This window comes from Apaloderma vittatum, unplaced genomic scaffold (genome assembly GCF_000703405.1).
Source record: "Apaloderma vittatum isolate BGI_N311 unplaced genomic scaffold, ASM70340v1 scaffold11824, whole genome shotgun sequence".
Taxonomy (NCBI): Eukaryota; Metazoa; Chordata; class Aves; order Trogoniformes; family Trogonidae; genus Apaloderma; species Apaloderma vittatum.
The window spans coordinates 1-14,151 of NW_009710991.1; the positions used below are offsets into that span (position 1 = coordinate 1).

The window sequence follows — 14,151 nt, forward strand, 5'->3', positions numbered from 1 at the left end:
TATAATATATAATACTATATTTTCATAGAAATTAAAGTTATAAAAGATCTATTAAATGGCCATATTTAAATACTCCTAGCTTTAGCTGTTTTACTTAGGAATAATTTTTATGGTACTGGTGTAAACTTTCAACACTGTTAATGCAGTACATGCTGTTCACTACTTAGAGAGGACAACCAGGTCATGCCAAGATCTTGGCCATAATGCCTTCCTACATCATAATATACAGACTAACCATATCTGATTTTCCAAAATTACATATTCATCTAAGAGTACTTAAAAATTTATATTTTCCAGTGCTGCTTCAAATTATTCCATAGTGTCTCTTCCCCAAAAAGGAGTTCATAATTTCTTTTGAATAATTGATGATTACCAATGCTATATTGTTTACACTAGAAAGTGAACGTATTGATTAGCACATTTTTCCTAGGAAAGAAAAGACTGTGGACTGCAAAATACAGATTAATCCTTAACAGGGAGATTATGGTTAGCTAAAATTTCCTGTCATAGTAGTTAAGGTTTTTTCATATGTGCTCCCAACGTTCCTCAGTGTGCTCAGAGCCAGTGGGATCACTCTCCTGTCATCATAAAACTTGCATGGATATTTTTGAGTTTTGGAGTACAAAAACATTAAGATACATTTCAGTAGAAACTTCTGCTTCACTGCAGTTAAAGGGAAAACATGTTGATTTCATAGTTCTGTGTTTGAAGTAGAACAATTGATAAACTTGATGTACTTGATCTTTATGTGTAGAAAGCACTTCAGGATTTCTGAGGAAGAAAATGTAGTAGCAACGTATATTCAATACACATAAAAAACTGGCTTATTCAGCATGATCAGCTGCAGTCTATTACATGTCTGAGAACTGCTGGGAGCATAGCTCTAGAGGAAAATTAGAAGTAGTAAACCCACTCAATAACCACTAAATTGCTAATACAACAACTTCAACATAGCTTCCTCCAAAAATTGAAGGAAAAAATGTATTATGTTTTTGCAATTTTCCCCACCATAACATATCTTAATCTTCTTTAATTGCTGGTTATGAAAGCCAAATTCTGTCTTAATCTTTTGATCAGAAAATAAGCCCTTGAAGTTTAAAATATTTTTATTGATGGCCTCAATGGCTGAGCAGGCAGAATGTACATAGTAACAGTCAATATAATCTGTTGCTGTTTTGTTTTGTCTTAACATTGAAACCATGTTAAATCATTGCTATGTGTTTTGGATATGTTTGTGATGCTTGCTTGCAATTTATGTTCATTGTTTTAGAGGTAAATACTCAAAATATTAATGGTATCTTTCAAGTGCCTGAGGTTCCCAAGAAGCCTGTTCCAGAGGAAAAAATACGTATTCTGAAGAAAAGAGAAGCTCCTCCAGCGAAAGGTATACATTATTTCTTAATGTTAGCAGACATCCTCTGAATATGTGATTGGCAGTCTTTTTTAGATGCCTTACTTGATCATTATTTTTTTCTGTTCTTTTCGGAGGAGGCTCTTCATATAAAATGTTTTTGGTGCTCTCTTTATTGTTTCATTTCTGCTTTGAATAACTTGTGGAATACTTTGTAACCAAAATAATGTCTTTGAAGTGCCTGAGGTGCCAAAGAAACCTGTACCTGAAAAGAAAATCCAAGTGCCGAAGAAGGAAGCTCCCCCGGCAAAAGGTATACTAACTTGAAATTAACTGTGACCAGAAAGATGTTCTAGACTTATCTTCTCACTTATGTTAAATACTAGAATAGTAAAAGTCTTGTTGCTCTTAAGAATTCTGTTTCTTTGTGTTTGTATTTAATTCTTTAGTGTCCTTGTCTTGTATGTCACAGTGTTCTAGATTCTCATGCCAAGTTCAATTTACAATAATATCTTACTAAGTTCCAGAAGTGCCAAAGAAACCTGTGCCAGAAGAGAAGGTTCCTGTTCTTGTACCAAAAAAGAAAGAAGTTCCCCCAGCGAAAGGTATATCCGCTCTTGAATGAATGTGTTAAAAAGTTGGTCTTTGATCACCTTTCCTCTTTAATGCAGTGTAGAGTTTTCTATTCTTGGTGGTTCTTCTTTGTCCTTCCACTTTATTAAATCTTATCATTGTTATTTACCTTATCGTTCAAAAACAAAATTCTTAAACTACTACAATATTTTTGAAGTGCCTGAAATACCAAAGAAATGGGTGCCAGAAGAGAAGGTACTTGTCCCAGTGCCTGAAAAAGTGAAAGAACCTCCACCAGCCAAAGGTACACCAGTTTCTGGTTCAACTGCATAATTCTAGCTTTGTTTCTTCATTGTTAGAAGACTGCAAGTAACACTCTCATACCTTGTCCTAATGTGTACAATACTGACCTGTGTTTACTCTGGGCGCTGTATTGTGGCTGTTTCTGTTAGTCGCTGGTGCTACGCTTATTCTACACTTCAAAAAATTTCTATGTTTGTGTCTTGTGTTGTCTCTGTCTTTTGGATATTATATATCTAAATTATCTAAAATTACATACTGCTTCAAAACCAGATGCTCCACAAGATCAGCAGTATACCTAAACACCAGACTTGGCCCTTAGACGACGTCAGTTTGCAATGCTGTAGTCTGTATGTTTGTCAGTTTACATCTGTGCATAAATCCGTGGATAAAGTCAATGTTATCTTTCATACACAACTAAATTCTACCATGTTTGTATTAATATCTTGCTATCTGTTACACACTTATAATTTTAGTGTGTTTTATGTTACATTGAACATTAATTTCTTAAACAAAAATGTCTTTAAAGTGCCTGAGGTGCCCAAGAAAGTTCCAGAAAAGAAAGTGCCTGTCCCTGTACATAAAAAGCCAGAACCTTCACCAGCCAAAGGTATCTCTTCTTATAACCAAACAAGTGGATGATGCTTCTTGTTGTTTCTCTGTGTTTGGTATTAGAATTTAACTGAAGTACCATAGCAATTTGTGACAAATGTACTTGCTACTAAGTTCTGTTTTGCTTCTGTGTAAGTTGTCTCTCGGTTTCTGATGTTGTGTCTAAGTTATTAAATACTACTTTGAAGTACCAGAAATATCAAGACCTCCCTATGAAGAGGTACCTATTTTTGTTCCTGAAGAGGAAGAGGAGGAAAAGGAAGATATTCCAGAAATACCAGCTAAAGGTACTCCATTCCTTCCTGAAAATTATCAGAGAGCTTTGTTCAGTTCATTAGATCTTCAGCTCTGTTGATTGTTTTAAGCTGTGTGTAAACCTTAATTATCCTTCTGAGGGGAATTTTCTTCCTATAATTGGTCTTTGCATCTGTTCTGTGGTTTTAGTAGTTTTGATGCACTAAAAGTAATTGAAAATTTCTGATCAAAACAATATCTTTAAAGTACCAGAGGCGCCCAAGAAAGCTGTCCCAGAAGAAAAAGTACCTGTTGCAGTTCCTAAAGTGAAGAAAATTCCACCAGCTAAAGGTATATCACATCATGGTGTATGCAGATAATTCCTCTCCCTTACCTTTTCATAGTTCAGCAGAACCTCATTTTAAAAACTGATTTATACTCATGTAAAGTCAGACGCTTGGTTCTAGCACACTGCTATTCCCCTGTAGTGAATACTGCTAGGTCTCAGAGCTTGATTGTCTATTTTCTTACTGAATTCAGCTGGCTGAGAAGCAGATCTTGAATGACCTGCTCATTTTCCTTTTTAAATGATTGCTGTGAATGAAATAAATCCTTTCAATACCATTATTCAGAATTCATGTTTAAAGTAATCAAATTTTTGTTTAAACAAAATACCTGCAATAATATTTTATGGGCCCTTACCTGGAAATTCTTTAGTTCAGGGAGTTTATTCTGACACGTACCTTGAGACTATATGCTAAATATTCAAGCCTTTTAGCTAAACTTATATGCAAATAAAATAAAATGACAACTGACTGTACAAATAGCCAGAAGATATACCCTAAATGTGACATTGAAAATCGAGGCAGAGTATTGCAGAGGCCACCCTTTGGTGCTGAGCAAGTTCAACTCAGCAGCTCAGTTTTTTCAGAAACAAAAATAAAAAGCAGACACTGTAAAATTTTATGCAAAAAAATAGATGGTAGTCATCTTCTACAATGTCTTTTTTAGCATATCTTGCTAATATTTCCATTGGCAATGATCCTATGTAATTAAGAATTGGGCAAAAAAGCTTTTCTTCATACAATCTTTATAAGCCAATTGCACTTCCCTGTTTGCAGGAAGTGAAAAATATCTAAGAGAGCTTCCCGTATTTTTATCACTGTTTTTCTTTAAGTTTGATGTCCTTGTGTTTTATGTTATTAACTTTTCTTTGTGACGTTGCAAAAGTAAAGCTCTTAAAATAATATCTTTAAAGTGCCTGAGGTGGCAAAGAAAGTTGTGCCTGAAGAAAAGATTCCCCTTTTTGTTCCTGAGGAAGAAGAAGAGGAAGCTATTCCAGAGAAAACTGTACCAGCAAAAGGTACACATTCTTTTCTTGCACGTCACTCAGGAGATCTTTTGAGTCCATTAAAATTCATCTTTACTTCTTGTTTTAAGTTTTATGTAAACATTGCTAATCTTTTGGGGAAGCTTGTTTCATGTTTTTTTTCATGTCTTTAATGTCCTGTAAGTAATATTAAATTGTGTTTGCAAAATAATATCTTTAAAGAGCCAGAGATTCCTAAGAAACCCGTCCCAAAAGAAAAAATAACTGTACCCACTCCTGCAAAACGGGAGCTTCCTTCAGCAAAAGGTACATAAATTAAAACCTAGGAGAAAATATGTCGTCATTTTCATTCAGTGTCTCTATTAATTTTATTTATGTTATATTTGTGTCCCTGCTGTTCTTCTTTATTTATGTCTCAGAGTGTCTGTCAAATCTCTAGTGAAACCTCTGAAATTATTTGACTTATCCAAGAAGTCTGCCCATGGACATAAAGTGTCTTTTATTTTCATTTCTGGTTCATCTTAAAAGCTTTTTAAAATATATTCTTCAGATCAGTTCTTGTTTCATTATGTCTGTATACGTTCTCTGTTGTCTTTCTCATACTACTGGTGAATGGCATTCTTAAAATGAAATAATCTCTTTAAAGAGCCCGAGTTGCCTAAGAAACCTGTTGCTGAAAAGAAAGAGCCTGTTCCTAAAAAGGTGCCATCTCCAGCAGCCAAAGGTATTCCATTTTTAAAATGTTGTTGTCATTAATAGATGACATTCTTCATACAAGCTGAGTTTAGCAAGGGACATTTTAGTATGTCTGTCTTGTATTATATTTGTCATTGCACTTCATGTGTGTTTGTAAGTTTCTCTTCTGCTGTCTGTAAGCTTCTGGATTTGTGTCTATTTAAAAATTGTGCAAAAGAAAACTGAAGTTAGGTCCTATCTTTAAAGTCCCCAAGATGCCTAAGAAAGTTGCTCCTGAAGAGAAGATACCTGTTGCTCCCCCTGAAAAAGTGGAGGTTCCAGCTGCAAAAGGTATATGCACTCCTGATTATAATTATACCCCTGATAGTATTTATCTAAAAATACTCTTGACCTTCCTCTCTCTTATCTTTGTTGTAGGAGGTTCCTGCCTGTATATGTGTTAAAACTCTTTGTTATCAATATTTGCATTGTAGAACCATAAAGCTCTGTTTCTTGTGCTTTTTTACTTATACTATTTTAAGGTGGTTTTTTTAAATTCCTAAAAGAAATCCCTATCTTTAAAGTCCCTGAGGTACCTAGAAGAGTCGTTGCGGAAGGGAAGGTGCCAGCTGTTGTGCCCAAACCCAAAGAACCAACACCGACTAAAGGTACAGATATATTTCTTCTTATTCCTCCCAAAGATTTGATTTTGCTCCTCATTCCTAAAATCTTTTGTACTGTATATTCTGTTTCAGGAGCATGTTCTTGTATTTTAATGTAACTTCTGTTCTGTGTGGATCATCTTGACAAACTGTAAAAAAAATTAGTTGTAAAGTTGTAACTCTAATGCTGTTTCTAAAGGTAGTAACAATAATACTGTTTCTAAAGTGCCTGAAGCATCCAAGAAACTTGTTCGGAAAGAAAAAGTCCCTACTCCTGTGGAGAAGTACGAGTACGCCTATGAAGAGTATGAGAAGTATGAGACATACGAAAGCATTGAAGAATTTGAGAATATTCAGGAAACTGAAGAAATTGAGGCATATGAGGAACCTGAAGAACCGGAGAGATACAGGGAGCTTCTGCGGCAGGAGTATGAAGAGGAGGCTGAAGAGAAAGATGTCTATGAAAAGTATGAGCTCATGGAAAAGGAAGAAATCTATGAGAAATACGAGGAGGTATATGAGGAGGCTTACGAAATCCAACCAGCTATAGGTACATATATCATGATTTCTTCATTCTTATAGTTTGTTGAGTTTCCAGCTACGGCTTAAGCTTCCTTTTGGGGGGTTATTTACATTTTCCTCCATTTGTAGACCTATGTATGTTTGTCACTAGTAATGATAAATTCGTTTTCTCTCCTATTCCTTTCTAAGGATTTCTTCCTTTCAGAGCAGAATGGGAAGATTCCCCATCTGGCTGCCCAAGAGCAAGCTAGTGTAGATGGGACACAGGCAAAGTAAATGATACTTTTAAGATGCAGTTCAGGTTCAGCCTGAACTGAATATTTTTATGTGTCAATATTTATTGTCTTGCACCCAGTTTATCTCCTGTGAATTAAAGAGATTTTAAAACTTACATAGGACCTTGCTTCTCACAATTTATATTTATGATGATAGGATCCTTCATGCCAAACTCAAAATACACCTAAGAAGTGCCAGAAATTTATACACTGATATTCCTTGTCTTTCATTGCTCAAAAACTCTGAGCCATTCATTTGTTTCTGCATAAATGATTTGATGGTTCTTCTGCAAATGAGTGATTGCTCTGCTTGCTGTTTTTCTGTCTGTTGTTATTCCTCCTAAATAACTTAAAATGCATAATGAAATATTTCTAAAGTACCTGAGGTGCCTAGAAGACCTCTGCCAGAAGAAAAAGTTCCTGTTCCTAAAAAAGAAGCTCCACCAGCTAAAGGTACATCAGCTATTAGATAAATTTAAAATCACAACTTTCTTCCTGAGTCTTTGAATCTCCAATTCCAGTAGTTTACCTATTTTGCTATGACTGCTAGACCCCTAACTGTCTTTCACACTGCAGTCAAAGACAGGGACTGAGTTGTTAAAAAAATAATATTTCTTTAACAAATCGAAACTGAGACAGATTACTTTCTGAGGACAGAGGAGGTGCAGGCAGGACCTTCAAGATTTAATTTTTGCTATCACAACCTAAGTGACATTTTACAGTCAGATGTTGCTGTCACAACCTAAGTCCATTGAACTATAGTGCAACATCAGTGAAACTCTAGTTTCCTACAGAATCTTAAAACACTAGAACCTTCTTCAGCCTAATGATGTGCTGGAGGACATACAATCTTAACAAGCGTTCTCTGTATCAGGATCTACCAAAGATAGTTGTCCTGAATAGCAATTGTCAATGGATGCTCATAGAGATTCTGTACTAGTCTGGAGCTCTGTAGTTTTCTATTCAGAGCACTTAATTTGCCAGAAATTCATTTTGTGCTAACTTTTATAGTTGTTTCCCATACAAATTGTCAGAACGACATCAGTGGAAAAGGTGTGTTATTTTTTTACATTAAGACTTGAAGTTAGTTGACAGGAAATTAAAACCTTACCACATTTCCTGCTGGCATTATTTAGAGATGATAGTTCATGAAACCTGTTAAGGCAGAGTTTTTCTTTCAATGAATTTTTCTTTCAGTGAAGATTGTAGATATGTGAATCCAAGCAAAATAGTCTGGATGGGTGACCTGCAAAGTCACTACTCAGTAGCAACTAAGGACAGTGTAATTTGTATTTTTCTAAACTTTCTGACTCTTTGCATTGTTTGCTTTTCTGTTTAACTTCTATTCTTACATAATATTCATGTACAAAAGTTCTTAAAAAACCCCAATGTTTTTAAAGTGCCAGCAGTGCCGAAGAAACCCATTCCAAAAGAAAAAGTGATACCTGCTGTTCCTAAAAAGGAAGTGACTCTACCAGCAAAAGGTATACTTCCTCTTCATTGTTCTCATGAACTCTGATTTCAGTCTTTTGTCTTTATTATTTGTGGAGAAACATGTTTGTATGTTTTATGTCCCCATAGTAGATTTTCAACTGTTTATGACAGTCTTTTTTTGCCTGTTGTTTCAATTTGTTGAACATATGAGTTACTTTAAAAAATGTGTATTCTGCCGTTAAGCTACACATGGAAGTAGTCCAGAAAGAAATTTTTATTTCTTCTGAAAGGGAAGGAGATTTCAACATCTAAATTGTGTGACTATCTCACCATATTTTTTAATATGTTATTCTTCTGTCTAATCTTCAAAATTAACTTAGATGTTCTTTCAGGAAGCATTTGATCCTTTGTTGTTTCATGAATCTTCCTTCTCTTCTTTCTAACTTCTTCCAAATAACTTTGAAAGCCCTAATAGTAAATTATATATTGAAGGGCCAGATGTTCTCAAAAGAACTGTGCCTGAAGAAAAGAAGCCTACACATACACCTGAAATAGAAGTTCCACCAATGAAAGGTAAAAGAGCCTTTGAAATGAGATTTTAAGAGAAGGAAACATTTGTGTTGTTTGTCCCAACTACTATTTTCTAAAATGATCCTCATTTACAGCATAGTTTCTAGTCTGTAAGTGCAGATTTAGCTCTCAGTGATAAATTGAAAACTCTGAGGCAAACATTTCATATTTGCACTGCTATACATGTGCAAACAGTAAATACAATGATTTAGAAATGAAAACTTGCTGAGCAGGTATTTCTACTTAGACTAGCAGTTTGTAAACCTTCACTGCTTTTATATTTATAATATAATTGTGAATTTAGTCTAAACTGGGATTTTGAAACCAATACATTAGTGGTGATATTGATGGAGAACTAATTAGGCAAAAACTAGCAAGGTAAAATCATTAAAGCTGTTACTCATAGCAGAAGAAAAAAGCATAATGCTACAGGGAGAAAAGCAAATGAGTTATGCTCTTTGGGAGCAGAAACTATAAATTTCTTCACATTATTATTTCCCACAATACAGTTCTAGTACTGTATAATATTTCATTCTCAAAAGGCACAGTATTTGGGACCTCAGAAGAACTTAGTTTTCTGGGTATTTCTGTTTAGGTTTTATAAAATTTAAAATTATTTTGAGATTACTAAAAGAAAACTAATATCTTTGAAGTTGCTGAGTTTCGTAAAAGAACTGTCCTTGAAGAGAGAGTGTCCACCATTACTCCTAGAGAAGAGGAGCCTCCTTTGTATGAAGGTACATCAGTGACACATCTACCAAGGAGTAAATTACAGAGAATATGTCAATTCATGTTCTAGATTGTTATGTAAAATTATTTTTTTTTAGTTATTTAAAGGTAACTTTCATTCATGTCTTTGAGACCCTCTCTCCCCCTAGAATTAGTTATAGTTTAGCACTTTTAAAACATTCTTTTGTCCTCTAACAGTGGGAGAAAGAAACAGAAATAAGAGAGTAACTGTTTCCAGTCCAGGAGAGCATTGTAGGCATATTGGACCAATGAAATGAACTTACGTAGACACTGGCTTAAAAGCCATCCTGAGTAATACTTGATTAACTTTTGAGCTGGGATATAGATAGTCACATACAAAATTCAATTACAATTTCTATCTAATACACAGAAGAAAGTAACTAGAAAGTAAAATGAAATATTTCTGTAAACTGCTATTTTACTAATTGGGAATGGTCACTTCTAACAATAGTAGGTAAAGGATCAGGCTGAAATGAGATATTTACATAATTTATGTTCAGACAGCACTTCGTTCATGTACATGTCTGTACTTCTGCATTGTAAGTTGACTTTCTAATCTTGTCTTGCAAATAATATTAAAATATGTAAAATAAACTAATATCTTTAAAGAGCCTGAAGTTTATGGAGAAGTTCCAACAGAAGAAAAAGTCCCTGTTATTCCTACTGAACCAGAAGCTCCAGCAGCTAAAGGTACACCAAATATTCAAGCAATTTGTACAGCAACATGTTCACCAAGAATTAATTATTCGTCTTCATGAATGCTCTAGTAGGGGGGTTGGACTAGATGATCTTCAGAGGTCTCTTCCAACCCCTACCATTCCATGATTCTGTGTTTTGTGATTTATCACACCATCCATGTCCTAACCTGTTATTTAAGGTGTTCGTTTTAATGTTTCCTTAAATGCAATATGTCTGTCATTGTTTCTTTGTTACTTTACATTTTGTATATTATCACATTCTTTAAAAAATGGAATATCTTTGAAGTACCTGCAGTGACAAAGAAACCTGTCCCACTGAAGAAAATACCCATTGCTGTACCTACAGAGGAAGCTCCTCCAGCTAAAGGTACATGAACTCCAAATGGGTTTTCTCTAGCCTCTTTCAAAAGTGAGAAACCCAGCATGCTTGTTTTTCTTGAACACCATGACCACGTGATATAAACATTTAACCTCTTGTTGTAAGTGTAAATTCTGTCACTTAGTTTGTTTGCTTTTATCTTTGAAAGAGAGAATAGATATGGGGAGATCAGGGATTAAAACCACAATCATTTTACAACTACTTATAAAAATTCCCAAAATATTTTAACATCTTCCTTCATATGTTAAATTAATAAACTATTATTGTTCATGAAACAATAATATGTTCAAGGAGCATTTTCTATAAGTTCTTATTTTTATCTTGCGTAAGCAGCTGCTGATTGATACATTCTGCACCAAGAATACAAATTTTAAAAAGACTCAGTGGTTTGAGCGCGGTGCTGGCAACAATGACAACACCGAGGTTGTGGGTTCGATTCCCGCTCGGTCCCCATGTGTTGCCTGGTCTAGTCGAGAGGTGGCGGCCCTGCCCATGGCAGGGAGGTTGGACTAGATGATCTCTAAGGTCCCTTCCAACCTAGGCCATTCTATGAAATGTAATAGACAGGAAATTGATAGCAGGGCCAGGGATCAGCTTTATTATTTTTTGACTTCTTGTCTCTGTTTCCCAAAATATTTAATCTGACATATTAAAAAATATCTAAAAGGTTGTAGCAGAAGCTTATTTACAGAAGGACTCTTTTCAGTCATGTCAGGGGCTTTAATAAAGTCAAGATTAAGGTAAGACTTTAAATCAGGACAAAATACAAATCCATAAAATTTTAGATAGTTTTGTAAAATTGCAGCACTAAAGGACTCTACAGATATTTGAAACATAATATTTAGAAAATTCCACTGGAGTTTTGTCTTGCTTTTACAGGCAATTTTGAAATTTCAAAAGAAAATAAAATGCTTTATATTGCCAAAATTCCTAAAGATTGTTTGATAAAAAAACACAAACAAAAAAAACCTCCAAAACCCCTTAACTACTATCTTTTCAGAGAAGAGCAAATTCAGACCTGTAATTGCTAAGAGTTAGAAAAGCAGTGAACTCCAGAAAGTGAAGTTGTTGACTTATATTTACAGGCTAATACCATGTATTTTCATGTTGTTCTAGTAGAATCTTCTATTGTTATAGAAAACCGTGCTAGTTATTCCCTAGTGCAAATTTCTAATATAAACCCATGTTTTTTAAGTTCCTGAAGTACCAAAGAAAACTATTCACAGAGAAAAAGTACCTTCTGCTCTACATAAAGAAGAAGCTTCACACTTTAAAGGTACAAGAAATTTTGAGTAGGATTTGATGGATCAAAAATATACTTTCGTATATAAACCTTTAATTATTTTGAGAGCCTTCTGTCTACTAAAAATTAGACTTCAGTTAGCAGCTCTGGTCAGCTGCAACAGTAAACAATTAATATAAAAAAAATAAAGATTATATCACCTGTAGGTGTCCTTAAGGAGAAAACTAGCTTTATTGTGCAAAAGAGACCCTGTTATTTGAGATCAGTCCAAGTGAAAAAAAAAACAAAACAGAAAAAGTGACAGAGCTACACTCAAGGGAGTAGCTCAGTTTAGGATGAATTGTGTGTTTTCTAGCCAGCTACAGAGATCAGATCAGTGCAGAATATGAAATTTTCTTGTCTTCCCTCCTTTGAAAGAATACTGATTTTAAGGGTGGGAATAGAATGGACTTTTATTTCTTAGAATGATCTTGAATATTTGATTACATTTGTTGTTTTTAACATTGTCTGGTTTTCTGAAGATGTTCTAAATTAAGTATTTAAACTAATATCTTTCAAGTACATGAAGTTTATGAGAAGATGCACATAGAAGAAGAAATTTCTACTGTTTATAGAGAAGAGGAGGCTCCAGCACCTAGAGGTATCTATCTTCTTCATAATCTCTTCCAGCAGTTGGCAAAGTCCTAAGCCCCAGGAAAATTAAATTTCTCATTTTCTTGTTTAGTGTTGTTAATGTTTGTGTTCATTCTTGTACTACCTTACTTACATTGCAAACTTGGATTTTTTTTATGACTTGTCTTTCTAATCTATATAAAGTCATAAAATGAACTAATATCTTTAAAGTGCCCACAGTCATTAAGAAAGCTGTTCCAGAAGAAAAAGTGTCTATTGCTGTGCCTAAAAAAACAGAACGTACTCCAGTACCTAAAAGAACAGAATCTCCACCACCTAAAGGTACTTTGATAGCCTAATAGAACAGACATCTTTTGCCAATAACATCTTTTCTGTTTCTTACATAATTTCTGATTTGATAGTTAATGGTCCCCTTGTCTCAGATTTGTGGCATTTATGTTGTGTAAGTCCCTTCTTCTGTTTCTCAATTCATCTTTAAGTCATAAAATTAAAATCACCAAATATCTTTCAAGTGCCTGGATTGCCCAAGAAAACTATCCCTGAAGAGAAACCTGTCCCTCTGCCTAAAAAGCCAGAAGCTCCACCTGCCAAAGGTATAGGTCAACATATCCTTTCTTTCTGTTTTTTCAGGTTTCTTCTGTCCCTTCCTTTGTTATTGTCAAATCACTGAATATGAGATGAGTTTGTCTATTTCTTCTGCACAATCCATTCTGAAATCCTTTGTAACAGCACAGAAATTGTATTAGAAACTAGTCAAAGGGACTAGTTTCTATTAAGGAAAACTCTAGCTGAGTCAACCTGCAGTGAGATTTACACATTTCCATTTCATGGGTACTGTAAAGAACCTCAGAAATTCTATCAATAATCAAGCACAAAGTATATACATTTCCTTTCTCACATTACTCATGTTAAACTTAGGCATCAATCGATATGAGTGGAAATAACATTAGGCACAGGAACCGGTTGTGACAATTCATTCAGGTATTTAAGGTTCTGCCTGAACTAGCAGTTTGTGGGGCACGTCACCACTGTATGACAAAGGATCTCCAGGAAAGTCTCTTCAGACTGTTATTTGCCAGAGCAATAGAGCCACAGAGGCTTTTCAGAACATGGAACTGTTGTCAGAGTATATGTACACATGTACTTGTTTTGTCTTATTTTTCCATATCAGGTTTTATTTTTGTAATTCTTAAAAATACACTAATATCTTTAAAGTGTCCAAGGTACCTAAGAAATCTGTCTTAGAAGAGAAAGTAAATACTGCTGGGCCTAAAAACCAGGAGTAACACCACTTAAATCTTCTATGTCAATAAAGGTGGTTTTCTGAGGAGATTTCTCTTTCTCTTGGGCAGCGGAGTTTACAGCAAAAGAAAATATCACCCTTTGTTTCTCATTTATAAAACTTCTAGTAGTATGTAACAGTATACATTTTTGCATGATTTTTTTTATACCCGATCTTATGTTTCTTTCTGATATGCTTCTTATGAGACTATTAATAATTTACATACTTTAAGTGCCTTAAATGTAATAAAAATAAATGCTGTTTTCTTTAAAGTGCCAGAGGTGCCCAAGAAAATTCCAGAAGAGAAAGTACCCACTGCTGTGCCTAGAAAACCAGAACCACCACCAGCCAAAGGTATGTTGCACTACAGGTTACTGAAACTTGGAAGAGGAAATAAAACCTCTGCCTTGACTGTACAGATTAGGGGTTTTATTGTTAATCTGTGTTGTCCTACTACTTTTCTGTGCCCACAGTTCTACATATGCTACTGTTTTGAAAATTCTTTTTTTAATCATAGCTGTAATCAGTGTACCAGTGTCCTAGAACTACTAATGTAGCTGGGCAAAGATAAGACTTGAGAACCACAGCAGAAAACTTAAAGAGAAACCAGGGCTTCTGTGATCTGAAA

At 34.7% G+C, this 14,151-nt stretch overlaps 1 protein-coding gene across 1 annotated transcript in view; it reads left to right on the forward strand.

Annotated features, from left to right (window-relative positions):
• Positions 1–1,270: 1,270 nt before the first annotated feature.
• LOC104269868 (titin-like) overlaps positions 1,271–14,151 on the forward strand; it is a gene marked incomplete at its 5' end in the record, with an annotated part of 134,428 nt that continues 121,547 nt past the window's right edge. Inside the window, 18 exon segments of the mRNA XM_009867494.1 lie at positions 1,271–1,384; positions 1,590–1,664; positions 2,142–2,228; positions 2,754–2,834; positions 3,004–3,123; positions 3,338–3,421; positions 4,329–4,433; positions 5,047–5,124; positions 5,618–5,743; positions 5,937–6,287; positions 7,935–8,018; positions 9,192–9,275; positions 9,898–9,978; positions 10,273–10,353; positions 11,561–11,641; positions 12,452–12,562; positions 12,754–12,834; positions 13,797–13,877. Of these exon segments, the coding sequence (XP_009865796.1) occupies positions 1,271–1,384; positions 1,590–1,664; positions 2,142–2,228; positions 2,754–2,834; positions 3,004–3,123; positions 3,338–3,421; positions 4,329–4,433; positions 5,047–5,124; positions 5,618–5,743; positions 5,937–6,287; positions 7,935–8,018; positions 9,192–9,275; positions 9,898–9,978; positions 10,273–10,353; positions 11,561–11,641; positions 12,452–12,562; positions 12,754–12,834; positions 13,797–13,877 (1,905 nt within the window).